Below are 24,456 nucleotides of genomic sequence, written 5' to 3'. Positions count from 1 at the left end.
AATATCATCATAACTATCTGTATGGATATATTTTTCTGCCATACATTTTGGTTTTACAACTGAAGCATAGTTATTCAAAGTATTGTTAGATTATACTGAATTCTGATCCTTTAGCTTAAAGGAGCCTAGCTGCCCACGTTTCTTGAAAGTAACTTAATGCTAACTACAATTGGTTATTACATCTGGTTCCTTTTATGTTTTTGACCTTGACAAGATTACAGTGGATAAAAGAGAAAGTGGGAAATAGTCTGTACTATTTGGGTGGTCTTCACTTTCATGCTTATATGTTTGATATTGCATATGGAACCTGAGCTGGACAAAAAACTGTGGAATTCAGTAATGTGTTTTAGTACAATTTGAACTTCATAAAATGTCTGGGCATCTACAAGATACAATGGCATGTGCATTTATATACTACATATAGAATGCACTGAACAATAGATTTACAATTATCCTCTGCTAATATGAATGGGTTAAATGATCCGTAGTACATAATATGTAGCCCTGTACCCCCTTTTCCACTTACAGAGCTAGGTTATTGTTTTTCTTTTAAATAAATATTCATGTAATTTTATTGGTATCTATCTACCATTAGCTGCCTCATTTCCCGCCCTCGGCTTATATTCGGGTCAATACTTTTTCCCAGTTTTTTGTGGTAAAATTAGGTACCTCGGCTTATATTCGGGACGGCTTATACTCGAGTATATACGTATAAAGTGCATTCATGATTTCACTGGCTATTTGAGTGTGCTCTGTCCCCCAAAAGACTATATTTGTAGCTGCAAATGTGCATGCATACGAAGGCGCCTTTTTCCGCATGTAAAAATGTCCTGATTTCCAAACTTGGATGTGTGAGTGGAGCCCAATATTGGATTGACAGGTAAGGTTAGCAAAACATCTGCATCCTGTAAAGTGAAAGTGTTACTTTGCCCTCTATAAGCAAAGTACAAGTTTGCTTTAATATTACAGGTTTTACAATTACATGTACGGGTTTACTGGGAAAATTCAAGAAAACTTTTTTTTGCTAGTGGATATACTCTTACAAGAGATGGACTTTTGATGCATTAATAACAGTAGCAGTAAAACGAAGAGGGAATAAGCCTGCATTCACACTGAGCGACATGTAACTTGAGCGGAATTCCGCGCGATCGATATAGCACGACTTTTCGGGCGACGATCGCACGACCTTCACTATTGGGCTGCATGCAAATAGAGCAAAATTGTGCGACATCAGCACAAAAAAGGGTTCTGCACGAACGACAGCGACGAGCTACAGGTGACATTGAGCTGTCGAATTAAACAGCTCCATTGAAAATCATTGGATGAGCGAGATATCGCGTGGCAATATGCACGATTTTCGAGCTCAATGTGAACGGGGACTTAGTGTACAGTTGCAATTGCATGACTATCACCTTTTTCTACACATTTTGACCTTGGCCCACACAACCCAAAAACACACCTATACCAGACAACATTGACTACAATTTGTTTTGTTTTTTAAAATAACATTTACCATAGCTAAGTGCTTAGCACTTTTTCCTATCAGCACAGGTTTCTTAGTTTGAAATGTACCAGTAATATTGTCTTTAATTTAGTTTTTGTGTGAGTTTCCTCAGTGTGTTTTGGATTCTTTTTAAAACTATTTAAATGCAAATTTTGACCTTAGTTAGCCCCCACACAACTCAGAATCACACCCATGACTTTGACTATCATATTCCATAGAGATATTGTATTTTTTGTCACATTGGAACCAATGAGTATATTACCTCAATGCTTAGAAAGCATAGTATGCATTGTTTACTTTTTATGTAAGGAAAAATGGTAAAGGTATATAAAGGAAGCCATGGCTGGCCACTTCTCATATGGTGTATGTATGTATGTGTGTATATATATATATATTTGTGTGTGTTTAGGGAATCAATTGCCTTGAATACAAAACCATCTACCTTTTTTATTCTGTACATAAAAATATATAGATATATATGAAAGCAAACTTGAACCCAAGAAAGAAGATTGACCGGGTTATATAAGATTACATTAAAGCGTGCATGGTTATGGAAAATGGGGAATGTTTATTAAAATGATTTTCACTTAACCATTACAACTGTCAAAAAATCACGGATAATGTTCTTCCAGATTCCGCTGGAAAAGATCTTGGACCACGATTGGGTCTAAAAAAGTCCAGCTCACTGGAGAGTCTGCAGACAGCAGTGGCAGAAGTCAAGAAGAATGATCTTCCTTTCTACAGACCTAGACCACATATGGTCCGTGGTAGGGGTTGTAATGAGAGCTTCCGGGCTGCAATTGATAAGTCTTATGATGGACCAGAAGCCGAGGAAGGTATGTTATATTTAGCCATACATACTGTACTATCCAAATTGTGTTTCTAAAACAGCAAATGCACCAAATACTTGGCAGGCTCAGGTATATATGTAACAGGGCAAAAACCAGCTTCAGCTAGATTTATTACATGGATAAAATGCCAGACACTGGCTGTTGTGGCAGTGTAAGCCAATGCCACGGTGTAGTTTGGCAAATATGGCACCCAGGACTCTCAGCCAAAGAAGCTGAGAGGGTCCAGAGAGTAAACCATTTTATAAGGAAGAACCTGGCCTTTCCAAATCTTCCAGATTTTCAGAATTGTAACTGGGATCTGGAGCTCTGGAGATTTCGTAGACCTCTAGGTGGGATGAGATCTCCAGTCCTGGGGCCAGGTGTTGACAATGACCAGCTTGGGCTGATCAGGTGGCTAAGAGCAGCCTCATTAGGAAACCAGCCCAGTGCTCAGAGAGAGTGTGTGATCCACTGCTGGGAGAGCAGTGTGAGTATCACACAGAGGTGTGATGAGAGCCTTAGAGGTGAGGAAAGCTACTAAGGACTGTATATGCTAAAGAAGGCTGGTTTATCATGAGAAGTGCATAAATGTTGGCCTTTATGTGAACAGGGGAAGGCTACCCCGTGGATGAACAGAGATTTTGTGTTTGCCCTTAATAAACTGCACTTTACTTGAATTTCCTGGAATACAGTTGAGTGTCCTTGTTACACTGTATAACAATCCACAGAGAGTTACTTAACGACATAGACATGGTCAGGCTGCTGTCTATGGGGATTGTGCTAGTCTGCTTCCTTCACTTTGCCACCCTGGGGTAAAACATAGATATAACATAGATATACAGGGCACACAGCTGAGATTGGAGATATGCTTTCTCAAGGCAATTACCTCTCTGACCCTGTGGTTGGGCATGTGGTCTATGACTTTTTATGTCACGTGGCCAAATGCAGCACTGTTTTTTTTTTTCTCTTTGGCAGCATATTTCTGTCAACATGTTCTGCTTATATGCAAGGTTTTTTTTTCTGCTGCAATAAAGGGGAGGGTACATAGAAAAGGGGAGCAGCTGGGGGAACACAGCGAAGGGTTCCCAGCAGAGTGGATGAGCATATACTGAAAGGAGGCATATAGAGTAAATGAAGGGGATCTTGATAGAAACTTTGAACTAGGGTCTCTATTTCTGAGGTGCAGATGATGTTTTTCTTCCTAATGATCTTGACATTTCTATAATGAATGCAGATGTTTGTCAGTACAAATAATCTAGTGGGTCAGATGAAGACCACGTCTCATTATGTATGCAATGATTGTTAAAATATGTTAATGGATTAAAACCTTTACCCTTTTTGCATTAGTGTTCAACATTACAACTATACACAGTGTTCATCAAACTGGATACTATTTGTTCATTGCAGAGTTTCAGCATTTCTTGTTACAAACATTTTTGTCAAAATCTGAGAAAATCTTACTCATAAAGAAGAATGAGTAGTTAAATACTGCACCTGTTTAATGGTGAACTTAAGCCATATCTGTTTGAAGCTGAAATACTGAGACCTGGGGGGGAATTTATCAAAACTGGAGCAGACAGATCTGGAGCAGTTGCCAATGGCAACCAATCAGCTTCTCTCTTCAGTTTGCTCAGGTAAGATTTGAAAATGAGACAGAGAAGCTGATTGGTTGCAGTGCAAATCTGCTCCACAATTTGTCTGCTCCAGTTTTGATAAATTCCCCCCCTTGACTCAAGAGTTCACTTTTTCTATGATGCAAAAACAAAAGCAAATAGGATCATCTCATAACCAAATTTTCAGTTTTGCCCATGCAGTATGGGCAAAACCATCCAAATTCATATCACCCAGACATGGAATCATGCCCAACACATAAAGCTATTATACACAAAACAGTTCTTAAATTGTCTTCATACATGCTTATATACTTTGACAGAGTGCCCCAATATATAGTGCACGTTGTTGAGCAAATATTGACTAGTTCCTGTATTCAAGAATGTGTCTCCTCATTTTAAAATTTAAAAAAAAGATGCTCATGTTAGGTAAGGGCAAATGATGCAGTGAAGAAGGTGGCATAGAGTGGGTCTAAGCTAGCTGTGTTGGGTTGTGAGTTGTGCATAATAGATTTCCCATGGTTTTAGAGCACCCAGGGTTCTCTATAAGGTATTTGAGGTTGCATACAAATACCTCTTGGTGGCAATAATACATATACACAATTCTCATCTGATTGGATTTTTTTGCCTTTGTTTCTTGTATAGGGCCTCTTACTTGTGCTGTGAAATACACAATATGTAAATTGAATGTGCTGTATTGATTGCATTGAATTGCTTTCAACAGACCATTTATTAGTGAAACGATGGAGACTTAGCCACTGTCTCCTTGACCTTTTCATTGTAAGATTATGTATGAGGTAATGAGGGCAGTTTGTCATGATGCATGACCTGGAGCATGTGGTGAATCCTCTAACCAGCTGTAGGAAAACCTACTACTACCCATTATGAACTTCATGCTTAAATGCTTGGTGATCTCATTGAACAGCGTTGAACATGAACAGTGTATGTAATTGATTTTTTGCCTTTCCTTCCCAGATGCTCTTTCTGATGTGAGTTCCCACTCCAGTCGAGCAACTCCAAATAGTGAGTCTGCCACAATGGAGAATGCAGAGCTAGAAGATAATGATAAAGTAAAGAAAGAAAAGAAAAAAAGAGATAAGAAAAAAGATAAGGAAAAGGACAAATCAAAAGTAAAAGATAAGAAAAAGAAGGAGGAAACTGAGGATCAGGAGAAAAAAGCTAAGAAAAAAGGTTTTGGTGCAATGCTTAGGTATGACAGTACTTTCCCTAATCATTAGTGAATAAACTTTAATCCATTATGGGATGACTGTACAATAAACTGTAGACTAACTAGTTATATTGTTCTGTAATGGTGTTAGTGGTATGTTCAATTGTATAAGAAAAGTTATGCTGGATACAATACTGCAAGAGGCCCAAAAATCTTAAAAACATTTAGACTGGCTGAACCAGTGACATACCATTATTCTTCTGTTAGCAATATATTTACACACTCATAAACACAATTAGATTTTATTTATTGAACATTTTACACTTTCATAAAAAACAACAACACAGCTTACAAAAAAATGCATTGCAATAGTCAGGCATTTTACTATACTGAAAAGGATACTTACACATTATATTCTTAAAAAGGTAAGAAACTGCTTAGCATATAAAAGAATGGTGAACAGGAAGAAATTTTAATATACCTCCAATGCTCACAAGGAAAAAAAAAATAAGCCCAAAAAGTAGTCACTACTACACTCCTCTTCACCCATTACATCCAACCACCTGACCCATATTTCTCCATAGGTTGAACTCGATGGACTTGTGTCTTTTTTCAACCTGACTATGTAACTATATTAACCGTCTCCGGTAAAGAAAAGGCCGGCCGGGAGCTCTCTGGATCTGAGCAGGCGTTTTTAAACGTCCGCTCATCCACGCCCACTCGCACGTGCGAGCGGGAATGTGCCAAAATTTAAAAACAGGCAGCGATGCCTGTTTACATACAAGTGATCCGCTGGAAATAGAGCCGGTGGATCGCTTGTATGAGGTGCCAGTATTTGGGCTCCCCTCCGCGGCTCCCCCCTCCCGATGTCCCACTGGTCCCGGGCTCCGTTGTGCCCGATGCAAGCCCGGGACCAGCGTGGTGGCTCTCTGACGGGATCAGAGGTAGATTGGAAGGGGGTGTAAACACCTGGTCAGCAAGTGGTTAAAGCATATTTCTTCACAGCCCTTTGTCTTTCATGGGTATTTTTTTTCATAGGAAATCAAATTTAATTCAGAGATCCAGTGTGATACAGAAATTTCTGTATGTGAGACCCGCCTATGTGCTGCAAACAGGGTTCTAGTTGGGCAAAGTGTATGTATCCCTTTTCAGTACAACTGTATTCAGTTATCGCTGTCTCCTGTTACCTACAACTTTAAATAAAAATGATTTGAAGGGGAAAAAATCATATATTTACTTGTACAGAGCAAATACTTAAATGTTGAATTGAACTTGACCTGCTTCCACACACATTAAGGCACCAGATCTGATCTGTGTAAACTACAATGACCCTTGCATAATGTTTAGGTTTTCTTCCTAAATGGTTAGTAAAGTACAGAATTTTGCCCCTATTTTAAATGTTTATTTTGAAGACTAACTTGTAGAACATATTTTTCATGGATATTATCCCAGTAACTTGATGATTTGGCAAAAAATGCAATCCTTATTTAAATATTAACACAACTTTTTTCTGGTGAGGGTACACCACAGAGTTCCAGTGCAGTTTTGGCTAATGAGGCATCCCAAAATAAACAGCTAGTGAAATATTTTATGTTTGTGTATCCTCGCTGTTAATAGCCTCTTACTTGCTTCTGGTTAACAGAGCAAACACTCTGTACTGCAAACCACAGGCAGTGCTAGTATCTCAATGAGCTCACTAAGTTGAAAAAGTACCTTGCAGGTGTTTCATTCGTAATTTATCTGTGACTGTGACAAACACTGGCTCCCTGTAATTTTACACTGAATAATTACTTTGAAGTTTAAATGACTAAGCCTTAAAATAGGGATACTATCAACAGATTGTTTTTTATGTTAGAAATTAGTTTTGGTATTTCCATGTGCATATACTGTATATTAATATACATTAGATGAATGTTGTTTAAGGACACATGTCAGTATAATTATAATGTACTTTCTGATTAATCCATTTTAGATATGAGAACTTAGCAAGACTTGTCTTTGGCACAGAAGCTGGTTATTTTTTTTATGCCACTCACAGTGGAGGATGTCTTGATTGTTATTGTTGTTAATAGCAATGCAGAATATATTTTTCTGCACTAGTCTATGTATATATGTTTTTTTACACAATAAGGACTGGGCTGACAAAAACATAGATTGTGTCTTATCGCTGTCACCCTTCATCAGAATTTCTAGGATTCTGAATACTTAAAACCGGGCAATTTGTTTTCAATTATTAACTTCTCTTTTTAGACAGGCCATTAATATTTTAGCTTTTTTTTAGCAGTGTTAATTTGCCAACTTTCCTTGGAGCACAGAACCACAGTGATTTAAATGTTTCATTCTAGTTGGAGAAGAGAAATGGTCCTTTTTTATCATTACTGTTATGGGCTTGTGCTCAGAATGATACTTTTTATGACCAGCGGTGTGGAGTCTGTAATGGAATTGCAGAGTGGATAGTATAATATACAGATATTGACTTCCATTAAGCCGAGCAGTGTGAAGGCTAGAATACATTATATATAAAATATATTTTAGAGCAGTATTGCTTACAAAGTTGAGCATCTGTGGAAGGTTCCAAATATGTTTAAGATAGGAAAAAAGTTATTGTGTTAATAGAGATGTATCTCTTTCTTGATAAAGAGTGCATTAAAAGAGATATAATGTTGATTAAGAATACGGGCGTTCATCTTCTGGAAATAGCAGGCAGAAACAAGCATGTACAAAATTGGTAGGAGCAGTTACAAAAGCCACTGATGTTACAGACAAGTATTAAAATAGATTCATTATTCTGATTTTGTGTGAATTATAGGTTAGACTTTACTGAAACACTGGACTAGTAGTAAGTTAAATGATGAATTGTTCTCATAAAGTAGGAAAGCTATGTAGTGTATTTATGGCCAAACTAAAATATTTTAGGTTGAGTCAGCTTCACCATAGAAACACAATCTTGTAAAAAAAAAAAGATGCATGAATTGAACTATTGTTTGTACAGGGCAAAGTGGTGGCTCTAAGGGTGTAGCCCCATATATGCTTTTTTTGTTGTTGTTTTTTTTACAACGTGTTCTCTTTTCCATTTTCTTCTCTGCATGCAGTCTATCATATATCTAGAGCTTAGGCTTAATAAATAAGACTGTGGGAAAATAAACATGTCCAGAGAACAGATGCCCACAGTAGTCCAATTAATAACTTTTTCTGTTTACAGTAATCAGAGCAATAAATGATGATTAATTATTTCTGTTTGTTTTTGTACCTGGCACATTTTTACCTTAAAGGCCATTTTTGTCTAAAGCACACATTTTCGCATTGTGTGTAAGCTGTTCACTTAAATCTAAAGCTGGCTTACATTTCTTGGGGACTCAGTTGGAAACATATTCCCAGAAGAGTTCCCTGTGAATGAAGAATACATTAATAATTGGAATGTGGCTTAATCCTATTTTATTCCTGTGTTACAAAATGCTAGTTTTTAGCTGCTGACATTTTTTTTAAACACAAGGCGTTTGCAACCAGAAATGTTGGCACACATAATTATGGCACCAATTACTTTAAAGTAATTTCTTGATTGTAGACCACATAACTGTCAATCCTTCAACAGATGGACTATACAGCAACCTTCAAGTGAATGGAAACTGGCAAATCATTCAAAGCTGCACCTGTGGGTCACTATTGGGTCTGCAGCAGCAGAGAGGGCTCACAGTCGCCTTCTTTTTTTAGTTTTGGCATCTTTTCCCTGCATGAGTGGCCTCGGAGACCACATGGCACCTGTGGGTCCTCCCTCTGGAGATCCCTACTGCACATGTGCCTGTCATGTTCCTTTCCGGTGCATGCTGAGCTGGCTACATAGGCTGTTTTGCTGCTCTGACTATGCATGCTGAGGGAGTCTATACCCCTACAGATCGCTGCACTAGGTTACTGCTGGTGCTTGCAGTGTTGGCTTACCAGGCATCCTCCTCCTCCTCCATTGGAGGAGCATAGATACAGGGAGGCATTAGTGTCATTGACTTTCCACCTAGAGTGTCGGGTTCAAAACGTTATTAAAATTAAACAAAAAGGAAAGATAAATCTTTCATAGGTAAGCTAGCACATTATAATATTCAAAATCTTACATTAGCAAAATTATGAATAGTTTGCTTTGACTTCTAGTAAATCACTTGTACCTTGGTAAATGTTACTCAATAAAGGAATACTCTGGCAGGTATAGTAGCCTATATCTTCATCCAATGTCTTGCTCTCTGATCCATTTGTTTTTTATCATTTGGTTTTCTGCTTTATATTCACCAAACACTGCCTAAAATTATTGCATAGTCAAAAAGTGCATGGACATGAAGTGGCTGAAATTCATTATATATGTACTTGCTGAATTTCCCCTGAAATATGCTATCTGATCTAATATCTAATAATTTATGGCTAAATGTGGTTGCCGCATAGACCAAAGACAGGAATAAACTACTTGCAAGTTCAAAGTCTTATCTTGCACTCACTGTACTGTCATAAATCTTTGGCTATGCTGAGGTGCTAAGAGCTGAATTGGATTAAATGGATTGGTAAAAGACAATGAAAAAGCAGAATGCTGAGTGGACAAATGTCCTTTTTTAACTTCAGACAGAATAGTTAGTGCTCTGTATCAGCTAGCAGAATAAGCAATTTGTCAAGAACAGTGACAATAATATAGTGGAATGGAGCATTGCTTGAATCCCAATGTCATCTCCACCTGGAACACAGCAAAGCTTTTTTATCCAACCAAGGTAAATTGGAGACTTGAGAGGAATATTGCTACATATGCTGTACTTAATCTGTTGGTTTTGCTTAAGGCATTAATACAATTTCATTAATTTTGATCAATCTTTTTTTTTTTATTGATTGGGTGCTAATGCCAGCTGTGCTTGATCAGGTCCTGAGTCAACTATTATAAAATATTCTTGATCTGCCCATTCTCCTATCATTCATTACTCTGTAGAAGGTGCATTGTATTGCTGCCAATCCAAACCATTTTTGATCATAAGCTGTCCCAACAGTTTTCTGAATCTTTTTACATGGGGGTATAGTTGCAAGGAAATAACATTTTAATTTTTTATGTCAGCTGTAGAGGATTATAGTTGGCTGCGGATTGAAATGGAAAATACATTTTTCAAATATTTGGGCATGCCTCAAACACCCAAGTCTTCCGGCCTGCTTTGGCCACTCTTCTAGTTAAAATCACGAACAGTGTTTATTCATTCATAAATATGTTGTTACAATGAATTTTTAATTGTTTTGTGGGTAAAGATCAGCATAACATCCTTTAATTTGCACATAATAACAATTGTTCCAGAAACCCAAAAAGTTAAAACAAAAATATTTTTTATTTACACAAAAAAGTATTTCACTCTCTATTAAGTCTCTTCAGTGTAAGGAAAACTCCCTCTTACACAGTTGCTGCCAGAGCAAGTGGTCCTATTGGAAGCTATACCCTCACTTTCTCTTCTAGTGGCTACAAATTTTGGCTTCCCCCCTTACTTTCAGCCTAAGTGACAATAGACATAAGGACAAATAGGGTGAATCTCTCCAGCAAGGACATAGACAGCATGTACACTTGACAATGGCTTTAGCTCTTCCCCACTCTATCCATAGCAAAAACAACCAAATGTTTGCCTTTAGATGTACACTTACCCTTTTTTTGTTTTCTTTCATTTTGTTTGTTTTTGTACCCTGCATATACAACATATAATCCTTTATTTCCTTTGTAAATAACTTTGCCATGCTTTGTACCAGAAATTTAATTCTGGTGTCATTGCATTTATCTGAACATCACTAACAAATTCTATATAATACTGGTCAAACTAGATTTCTTTTTTTTTGTTACATGTCTTTAGAATACTTTGGAAATATATAAGACAATTTTGCCTAAATAAAGCATACGTTGTCCCAAAAATATGAATTCTTAGAAAAACTAATGGTAGTATTTTTATAATGCTGTGCGTTATAAATTGTGACCTTCACCTTCACCAAACATCCACTGGTGTATCTTACTTATGCATAGGGTTTAAAAACAGTAATTGATTCACCTGCAGTCACTCATAAGTAATGATAAAGTTATTGCTGAATCAAAAGGGCAAAATGTATTGCTAAATCAATGGGCTGAAATGTAGAAATATCTTTGGTCCACAAGGGCATAAAATGGCATGAACTGGACTAGCCAGGGATTTTTTGCAGTAACACACAGAATTGTATTAGTCTAGATGGTGAGAGCTTCTTACTCGAATAGAAATACTCTATGACAAGAAATGTTATGGTGAACACAAAATACCAGTGATAGGTCCTCTAGAAGAGGTTTAAATGAACTTAGAGGTATAAACACACAAAACCTCCAATAACGAGCTACCTGTAGAAAATCTAAATTCTGTAAGAAGAAGAAATCATCATACAGATATTTGAATAGGGAAGGTTTATGGTAATATATAATGTAGTCAAAAGCAAAATATTCTATATTAACAACAGGCATCAACACCAGACTGGTAGCTAAGCCACACATTATTTTTTTTACCCATGCTGTGACAAGGTAGCTAATCTATGTGGTAGTATAATCTATGGAGCGATAGTCTGTAGTGTATAGAACTGGTGCTGATAGTCTTTCTCCTGGTGACCATGTGGAAAGCAACACTTTTATGTAGTTCTAGAACATACATTTACACTTTAGTATAGTCCAGCAGGTGGGTAAAACATGCCCCTAGACCACACACTAGATAGGGTGCCTGCACCAGTCTGTATCCTGTGTCATAGAAAGGACCTCAATAGGACTCCCATAAAGTGCCTCCCCAGCTTGCAGACATTTATCTCCAAGGTCCTCATGGGTAAACAATGATTTTCATCAAAAGGTCACCACTCTACCCCAAGTTTCTATCACCCATCTGATCTTTTCTAGCAGTTGACAGTCTCTGCCCTCACTTGCAATTTTTTTTAGCTCTGTTAACCCCCTGTTGGCGGAAATCGAACAATAATCGTAAGGTGTATGTGCACCTTAAGAAAGTGTTCTTAGTGTTGAATATTTCACAGATATAAATGGTGGGGAGTTGCTGACTGAGTTCTCCAAGTTTCATGCTGAATGATTACAGCTTGCTGCTGATTTTTAGAACATGGAGCAGTATAAAGGTATAAAGGTTAATAAACAATATTTATTAGAGCTAAGTTATTTACAAATGTCGGGCATCTAGGTGTTAAGCAATCCAAAAATGTTGCTTCTTTTTGGCTGTACTTTGTATCATTTGCCTTACAAACAAGATTGGTTACTCTGCTTTTTTTACCCTAGTTAAGCAAGAGTGGCCGCGTATTATGAAAATAATCTAAATGCCCTCAAAATGACATGTATGTACTTCCAAAAGGTGTGGTGTCACCTTGAGCTAAAATTTGTCTCTATGGCAACGTTATTTTATATATATTATTATATTATGATATAGAAAATAGTACTATAAACACTAGATTTGAAATCTAGTGAAATCATCTGAAAAAATACCATTGGAATTAAAAGTGTAAATTTTTATGTGCAACACTAAAATGTATTCAAAAGCAGCATACATGTCCCTAAATATACAGTTAATCAAATATGTTCCCTTTGTATTGCTTTGTATCACTTGGAGGAAAAGCCAAGTGAAGCAAATGATATATTTTAAGGCAACAATTTAAATTACTAGCTGCAATGTACTATCTGCATAGCTAGAACAAGGTCATTTAGGTTGCAGTAAGAGTCCCCAACCTTAAAATTTAGGTCAGTATGATTTTTTCACCAGTGACATTCCTTACTGAGCTTGATGAGTCATCCTATGGTGAGTTCAGCAAGAATGATAGAACTTATCAATGTAATCTTCTTCCTAAGAGAGATTCAATCACCCTTTAAATTAAATTTCCAATCACTTGATCCCTGATTTGAAAATAAGTCAGTCTTCAGTTTCTCCAAGCCCATTTAATGTTAACCTCCCGTGTAATTATCTTTCTTCCCCATTGTTTTTTTTAATTTGTTATTCTGACATCATACCCAAACACACAGACAAATTATGTGAAACATATTTAAAAATAAATCATCTGATAAAAACCTTTACACATAAAGTCCTTACATTAATTTTGTCTTTTTACATTCATTTATTGTTTTAATAGATTATGCTGCAATATTTGTGTCAGAGAATGATACTATCATCATGAAAGAACATGACAACCCAACACTTTTTCTGCCAGTCAGATGTACTACATCTGCTTCAGTTTGATCTAAATTCTTTTTTGTGGTCATGTGATTAATATACGGTAATACAAATATGAGCTTTTCTTAGGATAATTTTGTGGCAGGGGGTATATAATGGCACTATAATTATAACACACCAAACAAGAATTTCTAGAGAACAGGTATCTGTTGAACTGGCTTTAAAAAAGTCTTCCGGTATATTGAACGTTGTCTGTCATTTGAGAACTTGAATCCAATTAAATTGTTGGAGTAAAGAGCAGATGGCCTTGTTGGACTGTGTGCAATATGGCATAATTATCTAACCCCCAGTGAACAAAAGAATACTGATGCTAGATAAAGGCCTAGTTCTCCCTTCTGACAGTCAGTTACACAATCTGGAAAAGAGCTCAAAGTTATAAAGAAGTCTCAATTTTATGTGGCCAACTAGATTTTACAAGCCTCCTGTTTTCTTTGAGATCAGTATTTTATGCAACATCAATTAATATGGAATCAAGTCATCTTCTTCCTCCACATTCTCCTCTTCATTCAGTAGATGTTTTATTTACAACATCATGCTAGAGTACCACTTGTAGCATCATATCCTTGGGTGCATTGCGGAACTTCCACTTACCATTCAGTGACGCAGTGTACATTATCAGTATTGTCTGCTTTCAGTAGCTTGCACTTCAATCTTAAGAGCTTTAAATAAACCTTGAGTACATGATAATGAAAATGGCACTGTAATTAGGCTTGTGACAATGACTGCTCATGTTTAGAGCCAGTGTGTTCTTTGTTTCATTTACCTAAACCCAGTTAATCTGCTGCTTTTAGAGTTCATTGATTTAACGTGCATTGTATTAAGGCACCCCTTCCATTTCATACCAAAATACACAGAAAAAAAGGTGCATGTAGCAATTCTGGCAATGCACCGCACCAGACATTAGTCAGTGCATGTCAATCAGCAAGGTGTTTTAGAATTGAATGAATGGCACCATATTGCACCAGTCAGTGCATGTCAAATAGCAAGGTCTGTTAGAATTGAATGAATGGCACCACATTGCACCAACACATGTAATGTAAAAGTGTAAATGGGCCCTTATAAGTTATATATTATAAACAGCTCCCTTAAAACGGAACTGCAACTTTGAGCAAAATTATCATTGCATCTGTAATTACCTCCTGAATTGCTGTACCTTTTCCGCACATGTTTCCAGCCTGTCTGTAATCACAGTACCACAAGTAAACAATGCTTCCAGCCACAGATTAATTCACTACTTTCAGCTGTGCGACAGTAAGCGTCACACAGCCACTTCCGGCCAGTATCAGTGCCCTTTAGACTTCCCTCTGTAGTCCTAGAGACTACAGAGGTGACTTTCTAATGTTCATGGCGCTGATACTGGGTGGGATTGATTGGATCAAAGTTTGCTTAGTCTCCCTCCAAGCCATACACACGCACCGAGTCTTGTAGACTGTAGCATGCATATGACAGTGTTGGGTAGCTATGGGCTGTGGGCAGTGATCACATTACACAGTATTCTTTCACCCAGGTGCCCTGGACTTTGAAAAAGGCTTAGATAAGAAATTATGTCACAGGCAATTCTATGAAGTAAAAATAAAAAGTTCTATGGCATTAGAGGCAAACATTATAAAAATGAACAGCATGGGAGTGATGGCAGCAGCATTTTCACACGCACAGTGGTAAGTTTGTGACGCAGGCATACACGTGTAGAGCATCTTCTTTCCATACATTGCTATGAACAGAAAACTGCAGCTCCCAGGTGCCACAGTTACAGGTGTACTTTACTCTATTAAAATATGCCTGTAATTGCCTTGCAATAAGCCTGTGCGCATGAAGTCCCTAACTGTGATGCAAAAAGGGTCAACCTTGTATGGAATTGCATTGATTACGGGGTAGATTTGGCACCATAGAAGAAACCTTCCATCTTTGCTTTCAGTTCAAAAGTAATGCAACCTAGCTTTACATTAAATTATGCACAATAAAAGCAACAGTAGGCACAGGTAAATATCTGTTCAGTCTCTGCATGTATGCCTGTATTATCTGGCATATGACTGTTGAGGGCAAGTCGGGATCATCTATTATTACTGGCACATGGCTATATTTCTTCTTGGCATCTTACAATATAAACATTTATTAAATGACTGCTAACTAGTTCATTTAAACTTCAAGATCCATGTGGCTAATTACGCTATATTTTAGACTACTAAAATATAAGAACAAGGTTGGCATTCCCCTGTAGCTGCCACATATATGGGATAGTCTTAAGTCTGATACATGACTGGTTGGATGTTTTTTTTTTATTTACATATCCACCTCCTATATGTCTCATAATGAAGCATGTTTGATATCTGGATTGTTAATAAAACACTTTCTTCTTTGTTTCAAATATGGGGGGGGGGGGGGGTTATCAAAAATGGAGCACATACAATCTGGAGCAGTTGCCCATAGCACCCAATCCATTTCTCTCTTCAGTTTGTTCAGTAAAGATTTAAAAGTGAAAGATAGAAGCTGATTGGTTGGCATGGACACCTGCTCTAGATTCTGACTGCTCCAGTTTTGATAAATTCCCCTCATTGTTTCTTCATTGAAAGTTGTATGTTTATAGTCCCAAAAGTAATGTTGTCTGAGTTGGTTATAATGGCATATCACAGTATGTTATTTTCTACCTCCTGTGAGCAAGAGAAATAGTTAATAACCTCTCTCCACATATGTATCTGCATTGAAAAATCTTCCACCAAACTCAGTACTGTGTTGAAAAGAGGAGGGGAGAAGATGGGGCTTAGCATCAGCCCAGTTCCTTTACCTGAGTGATATGGCAGCCAACACATAATTTATGGCTCAGGAGACTAGATATTCTATAGCAGCAATTTGTTGTCAGAGAAGCTGTGATGCAGTGCCAATGCAATCTTAGTGTTGTATGTTTTATTTTGCATCTATGAATGCAGAAAATCTGGATTGCAAGACATACATTACACATTGGTGGTAATACCACAGCATGTAGTGCTTTTCTTGCTTGTTGGCAAACCAAAAGTAATGTAAGGGACTTTAGTGCATTTGGTGTGCTATTGTTAAATAAATTATTATTACAAGAGAGTTGCAAAGTTATTGTTAAAAAATAATGGTGTTCCTGAACAGGTTTAGAATGTTTTTAACTGTAGCTTTAGTGCAGCTATCCCTTGTCTTGGAAACAAAAGTGTCCAAAGTGTTTTTGATGTACGCAAACCTGATTCAGCTGCTGCCTAAACTCTTTATAGTGAGGGTGAAAGACCATTTTAACCTCTTTGTTAACAATAAATTATATGCTGGTATCATGGCTAATGAACCCAGGAGGAAAAAAAAAGGAACATCTTGCCACCTTGCAGATTTTCCTTGGGTTCCCCATTACCATCCAATGCAAGTGCTACCTGCTGGGAGATGAGGTTGCTTTATTAAATACATGGCACAGGCATATCTTTTTTTTTTTTTTTTAATATAGCCAAATATTTTGGATGTAACATATGGCCAATTTCCTTGTTAGTGTTCAATTCCATTATGTAATGCGGCTGGACTGTTTTCAGACATTGTGTATAGCTGGCCTTGCAGTCACATGTGTTTATCTGCTCCTGACTTTAACTAGTTCTGTTATAGAAATAAATAACATGGCTGCTCTTTTAGAAACTGTAATTTCCGTACCAGAAAATAAAGGAAGATGGTTTTTTTTAAACAAATGGTCAGTTAGATGCTTTATTTTATGTAGCATTTGTCAAGTTGTTTTGTAGTTTGTGATTTTTTTTTTTAAATCCACCGTCAAATTCTTTGTTAGAAATTGCAATTAAACGTAATATTGGATGCATGTTCACTCCTGACCTACATAACGTTGGATGGCAGCTCAAGACTTATGGTAGATAACAATGCCCTAATCTGGTCATTTTTGGCTGGATCAGGAGACAGTCTAACTATGTGTTGTAAGGCGGTCTGGGACAATTATTTGTTTGTAGGGACCTAGAGCCTTAGATGGGTGGTATCATATCTGCATATTTTAGTTTTATACTTTAATTGCTATTGCTAGCTCAAGTGGGTGCCAAATGGAATCTGCCTGTACTTCTTGTTCCCCTCTCTGCATCAACTCAGACATGCATATAAGCAAAGCAGTGGCATAACTTGCAACAATATTGGTTGCTTATTATTATGCAAAAATCATAATTGCTTAATATTCTAAGGGGCATGAGATGGATGCAGAAGAGTGGACAGATGGATGCCTACCAGCAATAATACAAATAGGCCTTTAATGCTATGCATTAGTTTAGATATAAGATGTACTTTAAAAGGTGGTAGTTTTGGGCATTCTTTACACTGGAATTCTAAAATAGTTTTTTTTTGTGGATTAATAAAATGTTTCCTTTTATGTACTTTTTTGGAAAACGTGTGAGCAAATTCAGGGACTGCCGCTGTAGTCTAGTTGTTCAGTGACCCAGAAAGTATGGAAATTAGATAATCAGTGTTACAGTCAAGTAACTAGCAATTTCAGAAGGATAAGCCAGCAGTGGCAACAATTGCCCTTTTACCAAGAAAGAAAAGTCTTCAGGAGCCATCTTAGCATTCTGTAAAAAGTCATAAGTGATTCTCAGAATGCAATAATAATCTTTAATTGCTTGCAAACATATTATTTATTCTGAAGGGTGAAATCAGCTCAACAAATATTCAACCTAACTATGTAAATATGGCCGCTCATACTTTGTATATTCATTAGGCTCGGACACAGGTATTTTGTATTGTAAAAACTATTTTGTTTTATGTTTTTTTTATGTAAGCAGAACATTGTACAGTTTCTAACCACAATAGGCGCATGTGATGGTAAAACCTGTCTTGCATTGTGTTTATCTGTAGTCACAAAGTGTTAACGGTCACTTAGGACCATGGTAATACTTTGCGGATCATTACTGAACTCGGGGTAAGTTTTCCACGTTCAGAAGTTTCATTTTAGCTGCTATATAATTTAAATTTTATTTCCATTATCTGTGCACAGTTTTATTATTATTAAGTTCTTGAATATTTTATACTTGCCCATATGACAATGAACTGTAGATATTACATTTATTTTAATATGAATATTGCATTGTTTGTACATGGTTGAAAGACAAGTATCTAGATGAGAAAGAGATATTTTGGGATATATTGCAGAAAGGTGCTCCAGGCAGTATTAATAACAAGAGAACACATACAGAGTGAATTAGCATTAGATTATTTTGTGTCTAAGATTGCCGTTTCTTGGTCTTTCATAAGATCTGCAGAATGAAATTTTAGGAACTGAATGTTCTAAGATGGTTTAAAAGAGTTAGCACCCAGGAGACTCTGGATGTTCTTTTACCCTGCTCTTCAACTGGGGGGCTGTGGCAGACTGTGCAGCCCGAATAAGATTTGAAGCTCAGACCGTATATCACCCCAATCATGTCAGGTAACCCACTAATCCTTGCCTCGCACAATACACAGGGCCTAAATGCGCCAATGAAGAAAAGGAAGGCCTTTCAGAATTACAATTCATATCATATTGATATACTTTTTTTTACAAGAGATGCACTTTCCAGCGGCCTACTCCCCATCTTTTGTCCACAGGCACTATCCGGATTTTTATCTGGCTGGTGCGGTGGACAAGACAAGGGGAGTGGCCATTTGCTTTTCTAAAAAGGTGTCCTTCCTCCCGTCCTTGGTCATTAGAGACCCAGAGGGTCGGTACATTTTACTTAAAGGTCATATTGCGGATCACTTATTTACATTTATCTCCTTTTACGCCACGAACACAGGTCAAACACATTTTTTTTCTTCAATGATAAGTACTTTGCTTCCATATATCGAAGGCACAATAGTCTGCGCAGGCAACTCCAACATTGCTTTGGATTCTAGTATGGACAGGACAGGTAAAGGGTCGACAGGGTTAAAATCACCATCAAAGCAGGGCTAGCTCTGGCTAAAATTTTGCGAACACATTCCCTAATTGATATCTGGAGAGAACTGAACCCTACAATAAGAGATTACACACACTTTTCCTATGCCCATGGCACCTACGCAAGAATAGATCACATTTTTGTATCCTCTTCCCTGGCCCCCTTAGTGACCTCGTCACACATCAAAGAGATCATTTGGTCTGATCACTCTATGGTCATGATGTCCCTCTCGCATGTCCGAGACTCCAATAAGCCATTCCAGTGGAGATTAAATGAATCTTTAATGAGCACACCTATGTTAAGTAACGAAATAACAACACGATTAGTTTCATACTTTGACACAAACGCTGACCCGAAGGTTTCACCAATTATGGTATGGGCGGCTCATAAAGCCGCCATTCGGGGGTTCCTTATTGAACAATCGACAAGAATCAAAAAACAAACATCCAAACAAATAATAGAATTAGAAGCAAAGCTAAAAGAGTTGTCTCGACAACATAAACAACTCCCATGCCCCTTCCTCCTCCATAACATCGAGAACACACGCACTGAGCTGAATCTACTCCTGACCACAAGAGCGGAAAAAAGTCTCCGGTGGTCGACCAATAAAATATATTTACACAAATATCGAATAGGCACATTATTGGCAACTAAACTGTCCCCTAGTCTTCGTAACTTCCCAACCCCTAAGATTAGATGTAGAACGGGTATTTATATCCAAAAGAAATACTCCAGGAGTTTCATAATTGTTTTGCCTCACTTTACGGAGCCCCAACCCAGACCTCAGGGGAGCAGATCTCCAAGTTTTTCAGTGACCTTTCTGTCCCTGTTCTTTCATCAGAGCATAAACAGATCTTAGAAGCCCCTATTTCCCTGCTAGAAATTAAAACGGTTATAAAAATGGCGAAATCAGCCTCTGCTCCAGGCCCAGACGGCTTCCCTATCAGCTATTATAAAAAGAATGTGGAGACATTGGCACCCCACATGGAAGCGTTTTACAACTCCCTACGCTCAGGCGCCTATCTTGACCTTGATTTAAACAGAGCGGTCATCAGTGTCATCCCTAAACCCCATAAAGATCAAGGAGAAGTCTTGAATTACAGACCAATCTCACTGATTAATAATGATATCAAAATTTTGCCCAAAATTTATGCCAATAGACTAAATTCTTTTTGGGCCACTACATAAATCGAGATCAAGTGGGCTTTATTTCAGGTAGGCAGGGCCCGGACCAGGTCAGAAGAATTATAGATCTGATCTCTTTTCTCAGAAACCCATGGGATGGGGGCCCCGTACAGAAAGGTATGTTATTATCTTTGGACTTGCAGAAAGCTTTCGATTCCGTCTCCTGGGAATATTTGCTGTATCTACTAAAGAAATGGGGGTTAGAGCCACATTTTCTATATATATTTCAGGTGCTATATTCATCACCCTTAGCCCAGATTCGGTTCCAGGGGTACCTGTCAGATCCTATCTCAATTCGAAGAGGCACAAGACAGGGGTGCCCTCTTTCGCCACTCTTATTTGCTTTAGCATTGGAACCCCTAGCCATAGCACTTCGGGATAGTTCAGATGTCAGGGGAATAGAATATCTGTCAGTTGATCATAAATGTGCCTTGTTCGCAGATGATATGCTGCTCTTTGTAACTGTACCTCTTATCTCACTACCCAATATCATGGCGCACTTGGAAGAATTTGCAGGGATTTCGGGTCTTCGAGTTAATACTTCTAAATCTGTGGCATTAAATATTAACCTCCCCTTTGAGCTGTGGTCGGGGCTTAAAAACTTTTTTCCATTTGAATGGCGTTGCGATTTCCTTCAGTATCTGGGAGTAAAAACTACTACCTCCTTTTACCCAATTGTATTCAGCTAACTACCCTCCACTTTATAAACTACTCAGGGAAGATATGGGGAGATGGTCATCTCAGAACCTCTCCTGGATGGGTCGCATCCATTCAGTTAAAATGACCTTACTCTCCAAAATCTTGTATTATTTTAGAACTTGACCAATTCCAAAACGTCTATTATGAAATTAATTTGGGGCAATAAACATCCCAGAATTTCGTAATCTATTTTATTTAAATCTAGAGTTCAGGGGGGGCTTAGCGGTACCCAATCTGTTCTTATACTATCGGGCTGCACAGTTGTCACAGCTGTCCTCAGTATACTCTGCAGCAGTTGTTCCGGACTGGGCAAAAATAGAAGCTGGCTCTGCTAGGGGCATTCCTATTGAAGTATTAAAATGGATGACGTCGGGGGCGCTAGCGAGCAGCCGAACAGCATGGATGCTTGCTAACTCGGCTCCGCACCACCCTGGCGTGTGACTGTTCACACAACGATCACCTCACCCCCCTTCCACTCCCAACCTTACCGCCAGTCTCCCCTGACCATCGGGCACCGCTATGGGGAAAAATCAACCGCCGGCCCGCTCACAGCAAAAGACGCCGGGCTCATCAAAATCGCGGCCTGAGCCCAAGATGGCGGCCGCTCCGTCCTCACCAGCCGGCCACTCGACTGAACTGCTGGAGTCGGTGAATGACTCATCCAACGATAGCTTCCCCCTCCAGCATCCAGAGCCACAGCAGGAGACTGAAGTCAGAGATGCAGCTCTCCTGGACAAGTTCAAGCTACTGCTGCAGAGAGAGCTGAAGGCGGCCACTGATAAGCTGGCAGCACATCTATCCAAGGACATCAGAGAGCTGGGAACCAGAATCCACGACGTGGAGTACAAGGTAGATGACATTGTCACAGTGCTAGACTCACATGAGGAGGACCTACACACTGTTAAATCAGACCTTGCCACTGCAATGCTTAAACTTGAGGACCTTGAAAACAGGAACCGCAGAGGTAATCTACGCATTTGCGGTGTACCTGAGCACGTGGACGATTTACAATCCACCGTCACGGCCATGTTTCAAGAGATACTCCCAGGCTTCCCTATAGAACGCCTTGAGATGGACCGCGTACATCGCGCCCTAGGCCCAAAGCGGGCAAACGGTCCCCCGCGCGACATTATACTTAAACCCACGTATTATAAAACGAAGGAAGCAATCGCTCAGGCAGCGTGGAAACAACGCACCCTGCGTTTCCAGGACTCTGAATACCAAATTTACGCTGACCTGGCGCCACAGACCCTCCTGAAACGGAAAGCTTTGAGACCCTTCCTCATTACCCTGCAGCGCCATGCTATCAACTATAAATGGGGGTTTCCGCTGAAGGCCACCTTCACCTACGAGGGCAAGGCGTACTCCTTCTCCTCCCCCGAGGAAGCAGGTCCTCTCCTGGAGCAGCTACACCTGTCGCTCGCGCCAACCTCAGACGTGGCCCCACCGCCGCCCTCCTCTCCACCGAAGGACAGACGCCTGGCCCCCCTGTGGGAACGTCCACCCCGCAACACCCGAGATACATCTGGGAAATTGCGCCCGCAACCTCGACCTCGCCTGGACGACGGTGACTGACCAGAGGCTCGGGGCCGATTCGCTCGAGAACACCATGCCCTCCCCGACCGAAGGGTTGAGAAACCAACCTTCCCCTGTTTTTTGGGACTACACCGACCACTATTCTGACTGCACCCGTCAAGAAACCGTTTCCTGTGGTCCGTGAGTAAACCTGACCCCTGTACGCGGTTCTGGGACATCCCCCCCCCCCTAAAGAACTACCGCAAAGTTTCACATGTTTACCGTTATGGTTATCGGTTATTCTCCACTTGTTACCCATTGTGCTACTGGAGCCGCCATGAGCCCGCCCTTGCTTGACTACTCCATCGGCCCCACCGAGATACCATCCGGCGGCACCTCTAGCTCCTATGATTGGCACGGATGGCCCTAGGGCCCAATGTCCGGGACCTGCCATCGGCCAATAGCATGGCACCTCTACCTAGTATACTATGCCAATTGTACCTGTTCTTGTTGATAACACTATTGTTACCTTGTTTATTGTTTGTCTATTACCTTGCAGGCTGAGATGCTGGTATTGTTTAGCATCCCGTGGGCTCCACGCTGCTCCTCATCACCCACCTACAGCAGCCCTCGCCGTGGAGACACGGCGGCGATGGTTACACCGGAGATGAGGTGCAGGGTTAGCCCTGTGAATACGAGGTTATGTTTTTCTTTTTTTTTTACCTAAGCTGCATTAACATACCTGCCTGTGTTCCACTCATTTTGTATCACACAGTGACAACTTTCCTACTACATTTTCACCCCCCAAACCTTCCTCCCCCCCCTCCTAGAGATGATCACTTAACTAATGACTACACTACGTCCTGCCCTCCACGCCCGGGTGGACAGGGCACCTCCACACCCCTTGAAATGCTATTGGGCATTTCTCCCCATTGCTCAGCAATATTGCTGATATGGAATGTTACTACTCTTCACTCTTCTAGCTAAACCTTTTCCCAACTCACCTCTTCTCTCATTCTTACACCCCCCCCTTCCCCCGGCACTGGTCCTAGTCTGGATGATCCCAAGTCACTTAACCAACCTCACAGTTGCTGCTGTTAGCATCGATTTCCCACACTAACATAACAATGTCTGGACAATCCCTTAAAATTATCTCGCACAACGTGCAAGGTCTTAACTCACCCCGCAAACGAATTCTCGCCTTCAACTACTTTTCATCCCACCAGGCCAACATCGTAAGCTTACAAGAAACTAAATTTTCTATAACCTCTCATCCCACTTCCACAAAAACTATCCACAGGTATTCCAGGCTATGTTCTGTGAAAAAAAGAGGTGTCCTCATCGCATTCCACAAAAAACACCCCATTTGTATGCACCCACGAAATAGCAGACCCTACGCGTAGGTATTTACTGTTAAAGGGCACAATCTTCGATGTGGGCGTAACACTGCTTACTTACTACGCACCTAACACTCACCAAACCCGCTTTTTTTCCCACTTATTGGCGGTGGCTGAGAAGCATAAAAGGGGAACCCTAATAATGGCTGGGGACTCCAACCTTGTCCTTGACCACAAGCTCGATAAATCTGGTCCCACTACATCCCCCACTCCTCACCACACGAATCTCATCCAGCCCCCCCTCTTCCGTACTCTATTACACGAACATAACCTTATTGACGTCTGGAGGGATCGCCACCCAACCACCAGAGACTACACGTTCTATTCACACCACCACGCTAGTTCCTCCCGAATAGACCACATCTTTATACAGCCCAACTTTCTCCCGTCCGTCGGTGACGCCCGCATTCTCTCTGCCTCCTG

General features: G+C 39.6%; 1 protein-coding gene across 1 annotated transcript in view; it reads left to right on the top strand.

Moving 5' to 3' along the window:
* Positions 1 to 24,456, top strand: part of PARD3B (par-3 family cell polarity regulator beta) — a 516,508-nt gene that overhangs the window by 9,083 nt on the left and 482,969 nt on the right. Inside the window, exons 2-3 of the mRNA XM_018560588.1 lie at positions 2,137 to 2,340; positions 4,920 to 5,154. Of these exons, the coding sequence (XP_018416090.1) occupies positions 2,137 to 2,340; positions 4,920 to 5,154 (439 nt within the window). The remainder of the gene's footprint in view (positions 1 to 2,136; positions 2,341 to 4,919; positions 5,155 to 24,456) is intronic.

The sequence above is a fragment of the Nanorana parkeri genome, unplaced genomic scaffold (assembly GCF_000935625.1).
Source record: "Nanorana parkeri isolate BGI_ZX_2015 unplaced genomic scaffold, ASM93562v1 scaffold467, whole genome shotgun sequence".
Classification (NCBI taxonomy): Eukaryota; Metazoa; Chordata; class Amphibia; order Anura; family Dicroglossidae; genus Nanorana; species Nanorana parkeri.
The sequence above is the reverse complement of the archived record's forward strand: the minus strand, read 5'-3'. Positions and strand labels throughout refer to the sequence as shown.